At 38.6% G+C, this 15,454-nt stretch overlaps 1 protein-coding gene across 1 annotated transcript in view; it reads left to right on the top strand.

Moving 5' to 3' along the window:
• Positions 1–15,454, top strand: part of LOC114031711 (GREB1-like protein) — a 148,257-nt gene that overhangs the window by 28,808 nt on the left and 103,995 nt on the right. The window contains exons 4-5 of the mRNA XM_027846868.1: positions 7,609–7,785; positions 13,995–14,171. Coding sequence (XP_027702669.1) covers positions 7,609–7,785; positions 13,995–14,171 — 354 coding nt within the window. The remainder of the gene's footprint in view (positions 1–7,608; positions 7,786–13,994; positions 14,172–15,454) is intronic.

Here is a 15,454-nt window from a genome sequence, read left to right as displayed (position 1 = left end):
TTCAACTTAGATTCCTTCAGGCACACACCGGGAACCATCAAACCCCTTTGTTTGAGATTCCTTTTCCCTAGGTTTCCTGGTTTGAAATTTTTCGCAAGTAAATTTTGTACCTTTTAAATGAGACATTTGGTTGAGGCTTGCCCAAGCTAGACTATCCTCATTGCAAGATTGCTAATTTCCTATAATTACTTAAAAATTATTTCAGAAGAGAAATGCTACCCATACAGCAGTACTGTCATTTTGATCGTTAAAAGTAGCAATAAATGAAAGGTAATCATAGTGACTAGTAGTGATTAAGAAGAGCCTCAGCTTTACCAGGAAACCTTCTATTTACCTAGGGCATAAAGACCATTTTTGGAGGCAATTAGATAAACAGGTACTTAACACCTGATGAGTTGCTGAGAAACTGCTATTCAGATGTAAATTTATGCTGCTAATATCTTATGTAAATTTCCAGATCCACCGCAGTTTGCACCCCACTGTGAAGCCATTGTTTATATACCTTCTGTGGGGAGGGAAGGAAAATCTTTGACTTTGGAATACTGGCTTTGATTACTTTTGTTTGTGTTTAGAGCTATTTTAGTAAACTTTCCCCTCCCTGCTTGGTAAGCTTCCAGCTGGAGATAATTGGAGGATACAAATCCGTCCCTGTGAAGTGAAATCCTTGATTGTTTTCCCAAAGAAATGCAGATGAAAGTCTTAACAGCTATTTATTATTTCCCTCTCCCTTTTGCTTTTGACTTATAGAATTTTTTTTGGAGGGGGGGAGAAATTTAGATTTCTCCTGGTCTGTTGTGTTTTCTACTGCTTTCTAATTTTCGGCATTGTTCCCCCAAAAGTATTTTGTTAGCAAGGCTTTGACAGCAAAGAAACTGTTATCTGTGTGTGCAGGTGGTGGTCTTCTTACATCATGTGTATACAGCAAATATTCTAAGCTGAGATTGTTTCCTTAGGGCCCTCTCACCAGGAGAGTGAATCTTTTGTGAACCTACTTATGCAGGGTCACATTCGGGGACAGTTTCAGATGTATATCTGAGTCGCTGCTGCTTTTGTAGTGTAAGCCAGTAAGTTAGGTTTTTAAATATTGAGATTTGGGTTTTTAATTGAGCATTTGATGTTTGCTCTTTCTACGCTTAGCACAGAAAAAACGCACAAGGAAGCCCTCATATGTCTGCCATTGAAATTTTGACTGATGACTAATAGTTTCAGCTTCCCTGCCCACGACCATACATACCCCTTTCATTTAAAACAATGACTATAACATACCATTCATAAAGCTTTTATATTGTGATTTTCCTCTTAAGTGAACTTTGTAACATCCTACATACACATAAGTGGAAGCGAATTCCTGAAGTGAGAAGTTGAATTCAAATTTTAATAAAGCAAAATCATATCATAAAATTGTCTAAATGTCATTGACCTCCTGGAACCTTTCTTTTTGCCACAACTACAAGCCTGGTCTGGGCACTTCTATTGACTCCACAGCTATCCTTGACCCTGAAGCTCATTCCACATTTTCTCTGACGTAAGGCTTGCTTGGACCCTTTCCTCCTGCCTTTTTCTTGAGCCAAGTTGACTTCTGTGAGTTTAAGATACAGAGAAATTTATAGGTATGGTGACTACATTTTCCTCACCAAAAATTGGAACACATGGTTTAACGAAGAATATTCCTTTTGCAAAGTCTCACTAAGAGTATATTCTTCCTTCTCTTCCACTTTTCAAAATGGAACTGAAAAATCAAAACCACATGGATGCAATAGTCAGAAAGTGGGAAGTGAGAACTAAGAGTCCTAAGACCTGAATTCTAGACTGAATTTTGTCACTGGGTAAGACATCTTTATGATCTTTGACAGATTTCTAGATTTTAGCTTCTTCTTGAGTCAGTTCAGTCGTGTCCAACTGTCCCTGGCCCCATTTGGAGTTTTTTTTGCCAAAGATACTAGAGTGGTTCGTCATTTCCTTCTGCAGCTCATTTTACAGATGAGGAAACAGAGGCAAACAGGGTTAAGTGACTTGCCCCGAGTCACACTGGCTAGTAAATGTCAGATTTGAACTCAGGTCTTTCTGACTCCAGGGTTGGAGCTTTATCCACTGCTTCTCTTCGCTTGTTATCTCTAAAATGAGTTTAGCTAGATGATTTCCAAGAGGATCTTTTAGTTCTAACATTCTAAGAACCATAGAATTTCAGAGTTGTCAGGGTTCTTAGGGCCATCTAGCGATGCTTGAATAGCTCTCTTGAGGGGAACTCACCACCAGCTGGGGCAACCCATTTCACTTTAGTTTAAACTCAGGTCCATCCCCACCCCCCCCCCCCCCGCCCCCGACTGTAATTCTTAAGTTTTAGGAAACTGACTTGTTTCAGACCTAATTTTGTCTCTTTGAAACGTCTCTACCCATCACTCCTGGTCTGCCCTCAACAACAAAGCAAAACAAGCGTGTCACAGTGAAAAGAGTTGGAAGTTCTGGAGTTAGAGGACCCGAGTTCAAGGCCCACCTAGGATGCAAGTCACTCAATCTTCCTAGATCTTCATTTGGAGGTCTTTCATTCCTAGGTTTCTTCATTTGTAAAATAAGGAGATTGGCCTTGGTGGCCACATCCCATGAAATCTGCTTCTTCCGTATGTGGCGATATACTTTCCAGTGTTTGATTACAGATCTCTGATTAATTTTGCCCATTTCTGTCACCTAATCTTCCTGTAGCATAGACTAAAGGCCTTTTCATCCTGAGTTACCATGGGAACTTGGGTGACTATATGTATAATAGATTATTACACTAATATTTCTGCTGCATTGTGAAGTTACTTAATAGCAGTAATAGCCAATATTTACATAGTGCCTACGATGTGCCAGGCAGTATGCTAAGCTCTTTACAATTATTATTTCATTTGATCTTCAATAACCCTGGGAGGCAGGTTGCTATTATTATCCCCATTTTATAGATGAAGAAACTGAGACAAGAAGGGTTAAGTGACTTGCCTGTCCAGGGTCACACAGCTAGTAAGTGTATGAGGCCGGATTTGAACTAAGGTCTTCTTGACTCCAGATCCAGGGCTCTTAAATCTACTGCACTGCCTGGCTGCCCAGGTAGCCTTCCATTTTGCTGCTGTGTTTGAGACTAGCCATACAGCCCTTTGTTTTGCAGTGGTGCTTAGGAGTGAGGGAGAGATGGAGACGACTCTGGTGGAGAAGCATGACTTGGTTGCCTTGGTGACCTCGATATGAGAAAGGAGAACCATACTTTCTAGGGAGAGTAGATTTCTATCAAAAGTATCCACCCATCTCCTAAAGACGAGAATTTGGTATTGGAGGAGGGACGGAAGTAAGCATTTGAAGTACCTTTGTTCAATACCCAAACCCCAGTTACTCTGTGTGTGTGTGTGTGTGTGTGTGTGTGTGTGTGTGTGTGTGTGTAGAAACACATGCATCCACTGAGCCAGTGCCGTAGGCCCTCAGCATGGGGTCTCCAGTAGCTTACTACGCTCACATATAGTTTCAAGACTTTTTCTAGTACATATCACTTGATTTTCCCAGTAACCTGCCATTAATTTGGGAACATTGTTCCCCTCCATTTCCTTTTCCACCCCACCCCCAATTGTGTATCATAGCCAAAGTCTAGTGTCATCTCCAAGAACAATTAGGTATACACTTTTATTTGTGATGTCCTACCTCTGCTTCTGTGACTTTGGGGAAATCATTTGGCCCCTCATGGCCTCAGTTTCCTCATCTGTAAAATGAGGGATGGGAGATTGAACAGAATGACCTTTAAGGTTCTTCTGGCTCTAAATCCTGTGATCTTCAGATCAACAGATACTTGGAATGCTCTAATCAAAAGATAAAGCCGTTCCTACAGTGCTATATAGCATGTTTATAGCAAGGCTAGGTCCAGTCTCTCCTTGTGACAAAATTTGCTTGAAAATATTGATGCACACTGTGTCCTCAGAGACTTACTCTTTCAGGTAGTCTGTTGCTTTTCTCCATGTCTGCCCGGTGGATGGACTAGAAAAGCAGCAAATATCCGCCTTGAGAAATTAGGAACAAGGCCTACAGATGGAAAGGCAAGCCATTCAGTGAGTGTTGATGCAAGTACAGGAACTAGGAAGACAACAGAGGATTGGGCAAAGAGCAGGAAGCCCAATTATTAGAGCCAGAGAACTAGATCTGCAGCACAGTGTATCAGTATGTGGACCGTTTCCGACTTTGGTTGGTAAATATTTCATTCTCTTTATTATTTCAGAGCTTAGCACAGTACCTGGCACATAGTAGGTTCTTAATGTTTATAGATTAATTGATTTCACAGCATTGATTTTCATCTGGGAATGCCACAGATTAGGATAATTTGTCCAGTTTTTTATGTGTATGTATGTGTCTGTTTCTGTATTTGTGATGTAACTGTGTGTATATCATATGCAGAATATATATGTACATGCATATATGTATGTTTATGCTCATAAACAAGTCTCTGGTGATTATATACTTGTTTATATATACACATATACATATGAGTGGCAACCAAGTGGCATAGTTGATAGAGTACTGGGTTTGGAATGAGTAAGCCTGAATTTACATCCTTCTTCACACTTACTAGCTAACCTTTCTCAACCTTATTTCCTCATCTGTAAACTAGGGATAATAATGGCCCCTGCCTTACAGGGTTGTTGTAAAGATCATGTGAGATGACATTTGTAAAGTATTTTATAAACTTAAAGTACTATATAAATGTTAGTGATTATGTGTGTAAATGTATATAAGTACATAAGTAACTATGTGTGTTTATTATATATGACTATATAAGAAGGGAAAGGAATATTAGGAAAGGGAAAAGCTATCTGTATAGCTATGTGTGTGTGTGCATGTGTGTATATATACACATAGATCTATGTATATCTGTGTGTGTGTGTGTGTGTGTGTGTGTACATATTCCTGATGTTCCTCCATTTCTCTGCTCCCTGGGGAAAATGATGGAGCCACACTGGCTCTGGCTGGAGAAATCTCCCAGCAAATATATGAAGTGTAGACATTCTCGGTCAGGCCTTTGTAGTCCTCACCATTATCCAGTGGTTACATCACCCTCATTCCTCTTTATAATCCAATCCTGTAAAACCTATTCTTCACAAGTACTGACTTAAACAAGTATTGAGTGTACATACACATAGACCTCTAACCAATGGTTACCGAATTTCCCATAGCAAGTACAGAAACATTCAATACCTATTCAGGTGGAACAGAATATCTTAGATTTGACTGACAGGAGTGGATACAGTGGAGAGAACTGTACCATGAAGAATTGAAAGCATGTCTACAGCCCACATATTTGTTAGGAGACTTCTGCAGAGATAGCCAGAGAAGCCCTGATGTCTTTCCCTAGGGGAAGGAGAGGTAAAGAAGTGTTACTGGGGTGATAACTGTTAGCATGGAAACTGGAGAATCACACCGGCAGAAGGAGGCAGCTGGAATGGCTAGAGGTGGTGATATCAGGATTTTCACTGTACAGAGGCATTATAAGCAAAATTATCTAAGGAAAATGAGGTGAGCTTGCCCTTGCTGGTGTGTTTTGAGACAAGCCACAGAATCCTGTCCTTGAATATTGGCATACTAGGAGTGAGTGAACTCCAGAATATAATGGAAATGTGACTGTGGCTGTGGTTATCTTGGTGACTTGGATACTGCTGGTAGACTGGCTTTCTGGGAAAGCAACCACAGGAGTGATTATTGTGTTTTTTATTCCCTTTTGACTTTGTTACTGTAGGTTTTTGGTCCATTGAATAGAAGCTATGGGCAGTCACATTTCTGGAGTGTGCTTGCAATGTAGATTGAACAACAAGCTGTATGTTTAATTAAGCACTTTCCGTTGTTGTTGTTTTTCAGTCATGTTTGACACTTCTTGACCCCATTTGGAGTTTTCTTGGCAAAGATACTAGAATGGTTTGCCATTTCTTTCTCTAACTCATTTTACAGATGAGGAAACTGAGGCAAATAGGGTGAAGTGACTTGCCCGGGGTTAAACAGCTAGGAAGTGCCTAAGGCTAGATTTACACTCAGGAACATGAGTCTTCCTGACTCCAGGTCTAGCATTCTATCCGTTGTGAGATCGAGTATTCCCTTCTTGAGGTCATGATTTATAAGACCTTGGATGAGAAGCCCTTCTTCTTGCCCCAGCAGTATCCATGGAAACTTCATAGAGAAAGATACTAGAATTCACTCCTTATGCCACCTACCCAGGGTTTAATAATAATTATTCGAACAAATAATAATCATCACCATAGCACTTTCAAGTGTCTCTGTAACAGAGAGGGACAAACACTGATCTAAAAGTTGTAAAAGAGTTAGGACTTCACTTGAAGAGAAAGTCCTTTCCCTACACTTCCAAGTGATCTTCATCCACTGATAATCTTGGATTCCCATGTGATATTTGTGATTTCTCTGTTATCTCCATCTGACTCAGATCCCCTCTAAAAATTATCCAATTTATTAACCCTTGAAAAATCCCCAGAAATTTCATCATCTTGCTGTCACTTACCTCCTTTTTTGGAAGAAAGCAGGGATGAGTAGGCCATTGGTTTTGAGGATTTCATTAAAGTGCATGAGGTTTGGTTCATCTGTTTGGCCTTTAAAGCCCTTTATAACCCTGGCCCCTCCTACCTTTCTGCCAACTTCCCCCTAAGCCCGTGTCCTCTGTCATTCAGTGACACTGGCCTCCTTGCTGTTCCTTACATAAGACAATCCAATTCTCCATGCTTGGAAGGCTCTTCCTCCTCATCTCCACCTCCTGACCTTCCTGGCTTCCTTCAAGCCCCCAGCTAAAATCCCATCTTCCCTGAGAAGCCTTTTCTGATCCCTCTTAGCACTAGTGCCTGCCTTCTGTTGATTGTCTCCAGTTTAACATAGTTTGAATGAAAGTAGTTGTTTGCATGTTATCTCCTCCATTAGACCATAGGCTCCTTGAGGGCAGGGCCTGCCTTTCTCCTTTCTTTGTATCCCCAGTGATTAGCATGGTGCCTGGCACATCATAGGCACCAAGTAAGTACCTAACTAACAGCATTGTCATTTAGTGCAGGGCTCTTAATTTGGGATCTGTGAACTGTTTCGTATATACATATATATATACATATACATATACATACACATATACAAATACATATATATTATATATATATAATTGTATTTGATATAATTGTTTTCTTTTGTAATCTTGTTATTTATTTTGTTGTGCATTTAGAAAGTGATTCTCAGACTGCCAAGTCTCAGACTGCCAAGGGTGATTAGGTGCTACTGGTGGGTCAGACATCGCAGAGTAAACACAGGAAGGATGATAGGTAGAACTCTATCTGTAGGCCAAAGAAGGTCATGTAAGTCATAAACTTTGCCTTGAAGCTGACCAGATGGGTTTCCACGGAGATACGTTAGACTTGTGTTTTCCTGCATTATGGAGGCCTGTGTTTTAGTGTTGAATAGTGGCGTACCCTATTCTCTTTCCGTTGATTCTTGACCTTTAATATAAGCAGAAGGGTTATTTAAAAACAAAAACAAAAACAAAAATAAAAACCCAACCCTGTTCTTCCTGAAATTTTTATCCTGTTTTTCTTTTTTCCTTTCTTGGGCTGTTTTTAGGTTTTTGTCAAGCAGGAAAAGATTTACGTTTAGTGTCCCTGTGTATGGAACAAATTGAGATCCCAGCAGGTTTCCTGCTAGTGGGTGCCAAGTCTCCAAATCTTCCCGAACATATTTTAGTTTGTGCTGTAGACAAGAGATTCCTGCCAGATGATCATGGAAAAAATGCACTTTTAGGTGAGTATCTGGAACCCTTGTGAGCTTCTTGCTAGTAATAAGTTTTTTCAAATCCACATTTATTTAAAATTATGGTGACAGAAAGAAGAGTAGGTTTACTCATTTTATTGGTCCAGAGGAAGCCAGCGAACTTATCGCAGGAAGGTGAACAGAGTATAATTAATTAAGCAAAGCAAAAAGAAACAAATGTTCAGGATCAGTCAGATGGTCACCCTGAATTCCCAGCCTTGGGATATGCAGCAGGACAACCTAGCAAACAAGAAGAGGTGGGCAGAATAAAAGTCAGAGCTGAGTGACCTAACCTTTCTTGATGCAGCAATCTTCTCGAAAGTACAGTCAACAATGCAAACACATCAGTCAATCAGTAAGCATTTATTAAACACCTGCTATGTGCCAGGAACTGCCTGGGGATACAAAAAGAGGCAAAAGACAACACTTGCCCTCAGGGAGTTTACAGTCTAATGAATGAAATAACATGCAAACAAACGTATACAAAGCAAGCTATGTACAGGACAAATAGGAAATAATTAAGAGGGGAGGCACTGGAACATGAACCACCCAGGTAAACTGGTTCTAGATGTTTACCCACAGTTACATTTGTCCCTCCCCTCAGCATATGTAGGTCATTAGATACAAGATATTCTCTGCTACACCCAGTTCTTGGAAACTATCACTCTCTACCCTTCATAACAGGTTGTAAATATTCCTAGAAATGTACATTTGCCTGGGTGAGGTGATTGCATATAACCAGAGTCCTGTATATGTGCATGGAGCCTTCCAAACCAGTTGGCTAGGCTGTGTCCCACACTCTTGTCTCTCATATGTACATGCATATGGTAGTTCCTCTATTTGAAGAGGAATTCACTTTAGGGGAAAAAAAGTTAAACAAGAATGGTGAAGCAGTTAATATTTTTCGCTTTCCTATGTTCTCAAAAAATATATATGTGAACTAAGAGATTTGTTTAATCAGACTTTTCTAAGTTTCAACCTTACTTACAAAAGTAAATTCAAAAACATACTTTTATAGTTTCTCAGTATGGTGGAACTTCTCTGGAGGATTTTAAAAATAACATAGTCCCATATGATTGGAATGGTTAGAAGAATAGTCTTCCCCAAAGGCTGGAGAATGGACTAGAAGACTCTTTAAGGTTTCTTCCACCATATTGATTCTGTACATCTGAAAGTGTTTGACTTGGAATCTATCATAGAAGGGTGAAAGAAGGTATCACCAGAATAGATCATTGTTGTAATTGTCATCTGTTTATGTTATCTCTCACATATATGTAGCCTTCTTGCCATTCACAAAATCAAGACCTTACCTTATGTCTTCCTCAGTCTTACCTGGACTTTTGTTATAGCCTCCTCCCTGCCTCTGGTCTCTCTCCCTTCTGTAGTCCATACTCTATGTAGATGCCAAAATAGTCTTCCTAATGATTCCTTCCTAATTATGAGAGTTTTCCCCACACCGAATGTGAGCTCCTGGAAGGCAGAGACTATTCCATCTTTGGCTTTGTATCTGTACTACCTGGCATGCATATTTGTGTGTAGTCATAATCAGTTAGAGCAAAGGTCAATGTCAATGATAATGAGAAGAGAGGTAATAATAACTGCCTTTTATGTACACATAAATATGTATCCAGCACATTAAGGTTTTCAAAGAACTTTATATTCATGATCTCATTTAAAATTTTTCATTTATTAAGCACCTAATGTGTACTATGTGCTAAGCACTAGAGACCCAAAGAGAGAAACTAAAAAGTCACCTTCCCTCAAGAAGTTTACATTCCATTGGGAAAAAATAATACATTCCCATATAAATAAATATAAAATGTACATGAAGTAAATACAGAGTGATATGGAAGGGCATTGTTAGCAACTGGGAGGATCAGGAGAGGACTCATGTAGGAGACCTGTATATGAGGGTGTGCTGGTAAATACTTACAACCAGCTTTGGGTCAGGGTATAGCAGAACACACTTTAAAATTATATCTGTATTAATTACTCACGTGTTCTCCATCATTTTCTTAAGTCTAGACAATTGGCAGTACAGTAAGTCAAGTCCTGATTCATAGCATTGCTGATTCCAGTGATATTGGTGCACACACTGAAAATTTAACAGTTGGCTCTGAGCTGGGCTCCTGTACACCACTGCCTAGATGTTTATTGTTGTTGTTCAGTTGTTTCAGTCCTATCCAACTCTTCCTGACCCTATTTGGGATTTTCTTGGCAAAGATACTAGACTAGTAGAGATACTGTTTCCTTCTCCAGCTCATTTTATAGATGAGGAAACTGAGGTAAACAGGGTTAAGTAACTTACTTAGCATCACACAGCTAGTTAGTGTCTGAGGCCAGATATTAACTTGGGTATTCCTAACTCCAGGCCCAGCAGTCAATCCACTGCTCTATCTAGCTGCCCTGCCTACACGAAACATCCCAATTACAGACAACAAAACTGAGTCTGAGAGAGGTTAAGTGAATTGCCCAAGGTTACACAGATAATAAATATCTAAGTCAGGGGTCAAAGTCCAGCTCTCTGTCTATCCACTACACCAGGCTGTATGCAAGTATAGCTCCAGCCTAACCTATTTAAATGATCCATTTACTCGAAAAATGTGAAGTGGATAAAATTAAATTTTTTATTATTTGATTTCTTCAAGAGATTTAACTGATGTAAAACAGTTGACCTAAAAAAAAGAAAAAAGTAATCTAAAATAGACTAGAAGCTGTCTTTCTAATTTTTTATTCTTCTGTTACACAGAAATACCTCACTACCAAACCAAGTACTGGTTTAAGAAAACAAGCTCATATAATAAGTTATATTATGGAGAAAGATGACAGATCATGATCAGTATGTCATTTCACAAAACAGTGAAAAACAATGGAGGGAGGAAACACCCCTGAATAAAATTGTGTAAGACTCAACTAAGCCAGATCATTCTGAGAGTAATCATAGATGAATCTACTAGGAGAATATCAAGAGGTCATAAAATGGAACATATTTGCCAGTGTTTTTATCGTGATCTCTTCTTTACATCCATGACAGTGGAAACGTATTTGTACTCTAACACTTCAATACCTAATGTTCTAACCAAGGATATAGAAATAAGATGAAATTGGGAAGATGAACTGAACTAGACAGTAGAGAAGAAATCCATGCTGGAGGCTCTTTTATTTTTTAAAAATTTTAAATTTAAATTATTTAAATTTAATAATAAACAAATTAATTAAAATTAATAAATTTAAAAAATTTTAAAGACTCTCAGGAAATAGTTTTCAATGGATTTCAAAGAGCGAAGGATTTTTTAAAAAATGGAAAAGATTATAGATCACATTATGAAAGGTGACCAAGCAGGCATAGAATACAACCAACCCATCTACCTCATCTAAATAAAATCCTTGTGAGAATGGCTTCTCTGTATATGGAAGATAGACATGGTGAAAATAGGACAAAAAGGAATAAATTGGTTTTCCTAGACAGTTTTCAACAGTGCATCAACTGTTAGTTACACAGTTGAGGGAAACATGTAGAGAAATCCAGATTCCATTATGGTTGTTATTTGTTGATTACTTTTTTTAAAAAAAAGATTATTTATTAGAAACTGTTACAAAAAAGTTTTATTTTTAACACAAACTGCAACTTGAAAGGGTCTCTTCCAACAGGGTGTCCCCCATATATATTTTAAGAAAATAAAATATTCCTTAAGAGATAAAACAGCAGATTTAGATCTATTCATTAATGCTCCAAATTTAAGTATCATGCACTGCATAAAACAAGAAAACACGCTCACTAAATGTATTGTCCCATGTTATGCAAAACGTCTTGAATGATGTCCAGTGGGAAAAAAGATTCCAAAGAGATAGTAAGTTTCTCCAGATGATTCTGTTTGTGTCTGCCATTTTGCTGATTGCTGATTTGCTCCATTCTCAGTGGTATTCACAGCCATTTACAAAACATTGGTTTAACAGTTAAACATTGGTTTAACAATCCACATAAGAAAAAACACAGTGAATGGAGAATGCATATGTCCTAGATTATGTATCTTGGATAATTACCTCATCATCAGAAATCTCATTATCATTAAAATTGATTAATCATTGATACTGAAGACTTTGTCAACACCCTCTGACTAGAGGATTGGAGGGAGGAGCAATAAACTCATCCCAGAGCCATCTTTTAGAGAGGCTCTAGAACTTTCTAGTTTAATTTTTCATTATCCATTAGCTTCCCTGCTTGGTTTCAACTCTACACCATCATATTCTCCTCTCCCCCAGGTCACGTACCTTGGGTGAGGGGAGGAGGGTCTCCTTTTCAGCTTCCTTTTGTGTATTCTCTTCCCGCATTAAGACTGTAAGCTCCTTGAGGTCAGGGACTATATCTCTTACTCCTATTTGAATCCCTAGTGCTTAGCACAGTGCCTAGCACTTAGTAGATGCTTAATAAAAGCTTGTTGACTATTGATTATTGACTAGTCATTTCAGATGGTTAATGAACTGGGCCTAGAATTGAATTAGAGGAGGAGATGAGGTTGAATCTCATTTAGGAAATTTCGTAATTCCTTTAGTGATCCCAAGCCATTCTTTGCTACAACACCAGTATTTTTAAAACCAGTATTTTTCTAGTGATCTACATGACTACAAATCATGGAACATCATGATCTCAGAGGGATTAAGATTGTGGTCATCCAAAGGGCAAAGGAAAATTCGTGGTGGGTGTAAATAAGCTGCCACATGTTAATACTCATGATTGTGCATGAAAAATAGTACAAAAGACATTCTCAGGGATGTGTATGCTTGGAAAGAAGGAGGTGGGCTGGTTGTGTAGCAGGAACAAAAGATAACATATATGGCATTAATATCTCTGAAATCGTAATAGACCTAGAGCAGAGGGTTTAAACATATCTGTGAGCTTTTTTTAATTTGATAACTATTCCAATATAATTGTATTCTCTTGTAATCCTGTGTATTTTATTTTATGCATTGAAAAACATTATTCTGAGAAGGCATCCATAGGCTTCGCCAGGCTACCAAAGAGAGGCATGACACAGAGTCAGGCTGACCTAGAGTAAGAACTCCTCCACACTGAATAGATCTTCCATTGGGATTGATGGAAGGACAAGGAATGCACAGCCTCGGAAGGCATGGATTGGGTGTGCGCTATACCAGCCACGGTTGGGAATACCTATGCCATTGAGCCTTTAAACTATAGAAGTATATCGTTCTGATGGATGATTTTGACAAGCATTGGAGCACCTCAGAACAGTATTTTAAAAGTTTTCAGATGATCTGGAGTTATGGGCAGTTTCCTGATAACCTCGAGATTGTACTTCAAGCATATGGTAACCAAAAAACAAATCTAACATGCAGATGAAGAATATGGCTTCCTCCTAATTAGTAGAAAAATCAGAAAGCTAAAATGTATGGCCATGAGAAGTAGGTAAAATTTTACCAGCATGTATTATTTTTGAACAAAATTTCCAGCATACTAAAGACCTAAAACTTTTACAGTGAAGATCAGAGTTCTGTTCCTTAAATCAGGCTAATGGTAAATTATCTCATTCACTCCCATCACTTTGGCTACCACCACCCCTCATGTAACTCTCAGGTCTATCTCCAGCCCTGACCTCCTTCCCAAACTCCATAGCTGCATTTTCAACACTCTAGAGGACATTTCTACCTTCATTCTCCACCCAGATATTTCTCTGTCCTTCAAAGTCAGTAAGTCCAAAACCAGTCCTATTATCTTTCTCCCCAAAGCCTATTCTTTAAACATTATCATCATCATCATCATCATCTTAGCATTTATACAGCACTAGAAGCTTTGCAAAGTGTTGTATGTATTGTCTCATTTGATCCTTACAACAAACCTGGGACGTAGGTGCTATTCTTATCCTCATTTTATAGATGGGGAAACTGAGGCTGAGAGAGGTATTAAGGATCTGAGATGAGATTTGAACTCAGATTTTCCTAATTCCTAGGTCATCATTCTTAACCTACTGTACCACCTATGTCCTAAGGCCACCACCATTTCCACCAGCCTTAAAACCTTGGAAATGCTCATTTGATTTTGCTGACTCCATCTCTTCATCTATCCACTTGGTTTACAAGGCATATCCAGTCTGCTTCTTCCTCCCCAGAACCCCTGGTGTATCTCAGTAGAATAATTGTTTTTTGTTTGACCACTTTTTTCCCATCCTTTTTTTCACTTTTAGGGTTTTCTGGAAACTGCATAGGCTGTGGAGAAAGAGGATTTCGGTATTTCACGGAGTTTTCCAACCATATCAACTTAAAGCTCACCACACAGCCAAAAAAGCAGAAGCACTTAAAGTACTACCTGGTCAGAAGTTCCCAGGGTGTCCTGTCAAAGGGGCCTCTGATCTGTTGGAAAGGTGAGGTGGCCCGGGTTCAGCTCCATGTGCAGCTCCTCTGGCTATCGGAGCAAAGTGGAGGGAGGACGAGAGAGGAGTGGGGACTTGAGGATCATGACAGGAGGACCTCCCATGGTACACATTTCCGGTGTGGTTATTAGTCTAGGAGTGAAGTATATCTATAGCTGTGTGTTTAAGGGTAACTTTCAGCCCTCCCAGCCCACCAGAAAACCCTCTACAAAATTTGTCTAGTTTCTATAAATTGGAGGTTATTGAAATAACTGTTATCTGTGCATTAATCTTTTGATATCTCAGAAGCACTTGCTTTTTTTTTCTATTTCAGCCAATCTCAGCCTATTTCCAGTAAATTTTATACACTTTATTTTTTCTGAAAAAAAATTACATTCATCTAACATTTGTAGTTACTAAATATGAGTGATTTGCCTTGCTTTTAATTTTAGAAACTTATACCGGGGACCAACGATTTGTGAGGTGGGAGTGGGAGGTGGAATGGAATAAGCATTTCTATAACACCTACTATGTGCCAGGCACTGTGCTAGTACTTGACAGATATCTCCTTTTATCAGAAGTGAAGCTTGATTCAAAAGAATTGCCACAGTTTCAGCCAGTAGTTCTAATTGCAGTGAGGTATAACAGTCTTATTTCACTGCATATTTCAAAAGAAAGACTTCTTTTATTCTAAAAATATCTGTCCTGAATGCTTTTGTTTGTTGTGGCTTAATGTGTGTGTAGTTGTTATTTGTTAAGCAAACAACAAATACCGGAGCTTTGTAAATTTACAAATAGCTCTTTTCCAATAGTCACACAGCTTCACTGGAAGTCACATCATTTGCCTCTTCTGGAAATAGCTGTAACTCTTAACTTCCAGGATTTTCAGATCTGAGAACTTCTCTTTTGGCTATGGGAATACCTTAATGAAATGATGATGTAGAATACTGTATTTGAGACCATGCTTGACTAAAATCAAGCCAAGGAATTTTGCTTTAGAAAAGTCAGATTGAATGAATCCTGAAATCCAAGTAAAAATCAAATTAGCACTATGTTTCTATTCCTCTAAACTTTCATCTGAAGCTGTCTTGCTCTATAACTTGAGATAATTTCACGTCTTGTTTTTTCTGATTATCCATCTTAAGATATAGCTTAAGTTGTTTTTTTTTTTTTAACTTTTCTGACCAATAGGACTTTTTTTTCTAGGTGGTTTCTCAAATCTGAATAGAATATATGGAATATATATATATATATGTATATAATGTATATGTACAGAGAGAGATTAATAGGGAGCC

This window comes from Vombatus ursinus, unplaced genomic scaffold, assembly GCF_900497805.2.
Source record: "Vombatus ursinus unplaced genomic scaffold, bare-nosed wombat genome assembly UNPS02015255.1, whole genome shotgun sequence".
Classification (NCBI taxonomy): domain Eukaryota; kingdom Metazoa; phylum Chordata; class Mammalia; order Diprotodontia; family Vombatidae; genus Vombatus; species Vombatus ursinus.
The sequence above is the reverse complement of the archived record's forward strand: the minus strand, read 5'-3'. Positions and strand labels throughout refer to the sequence as shown.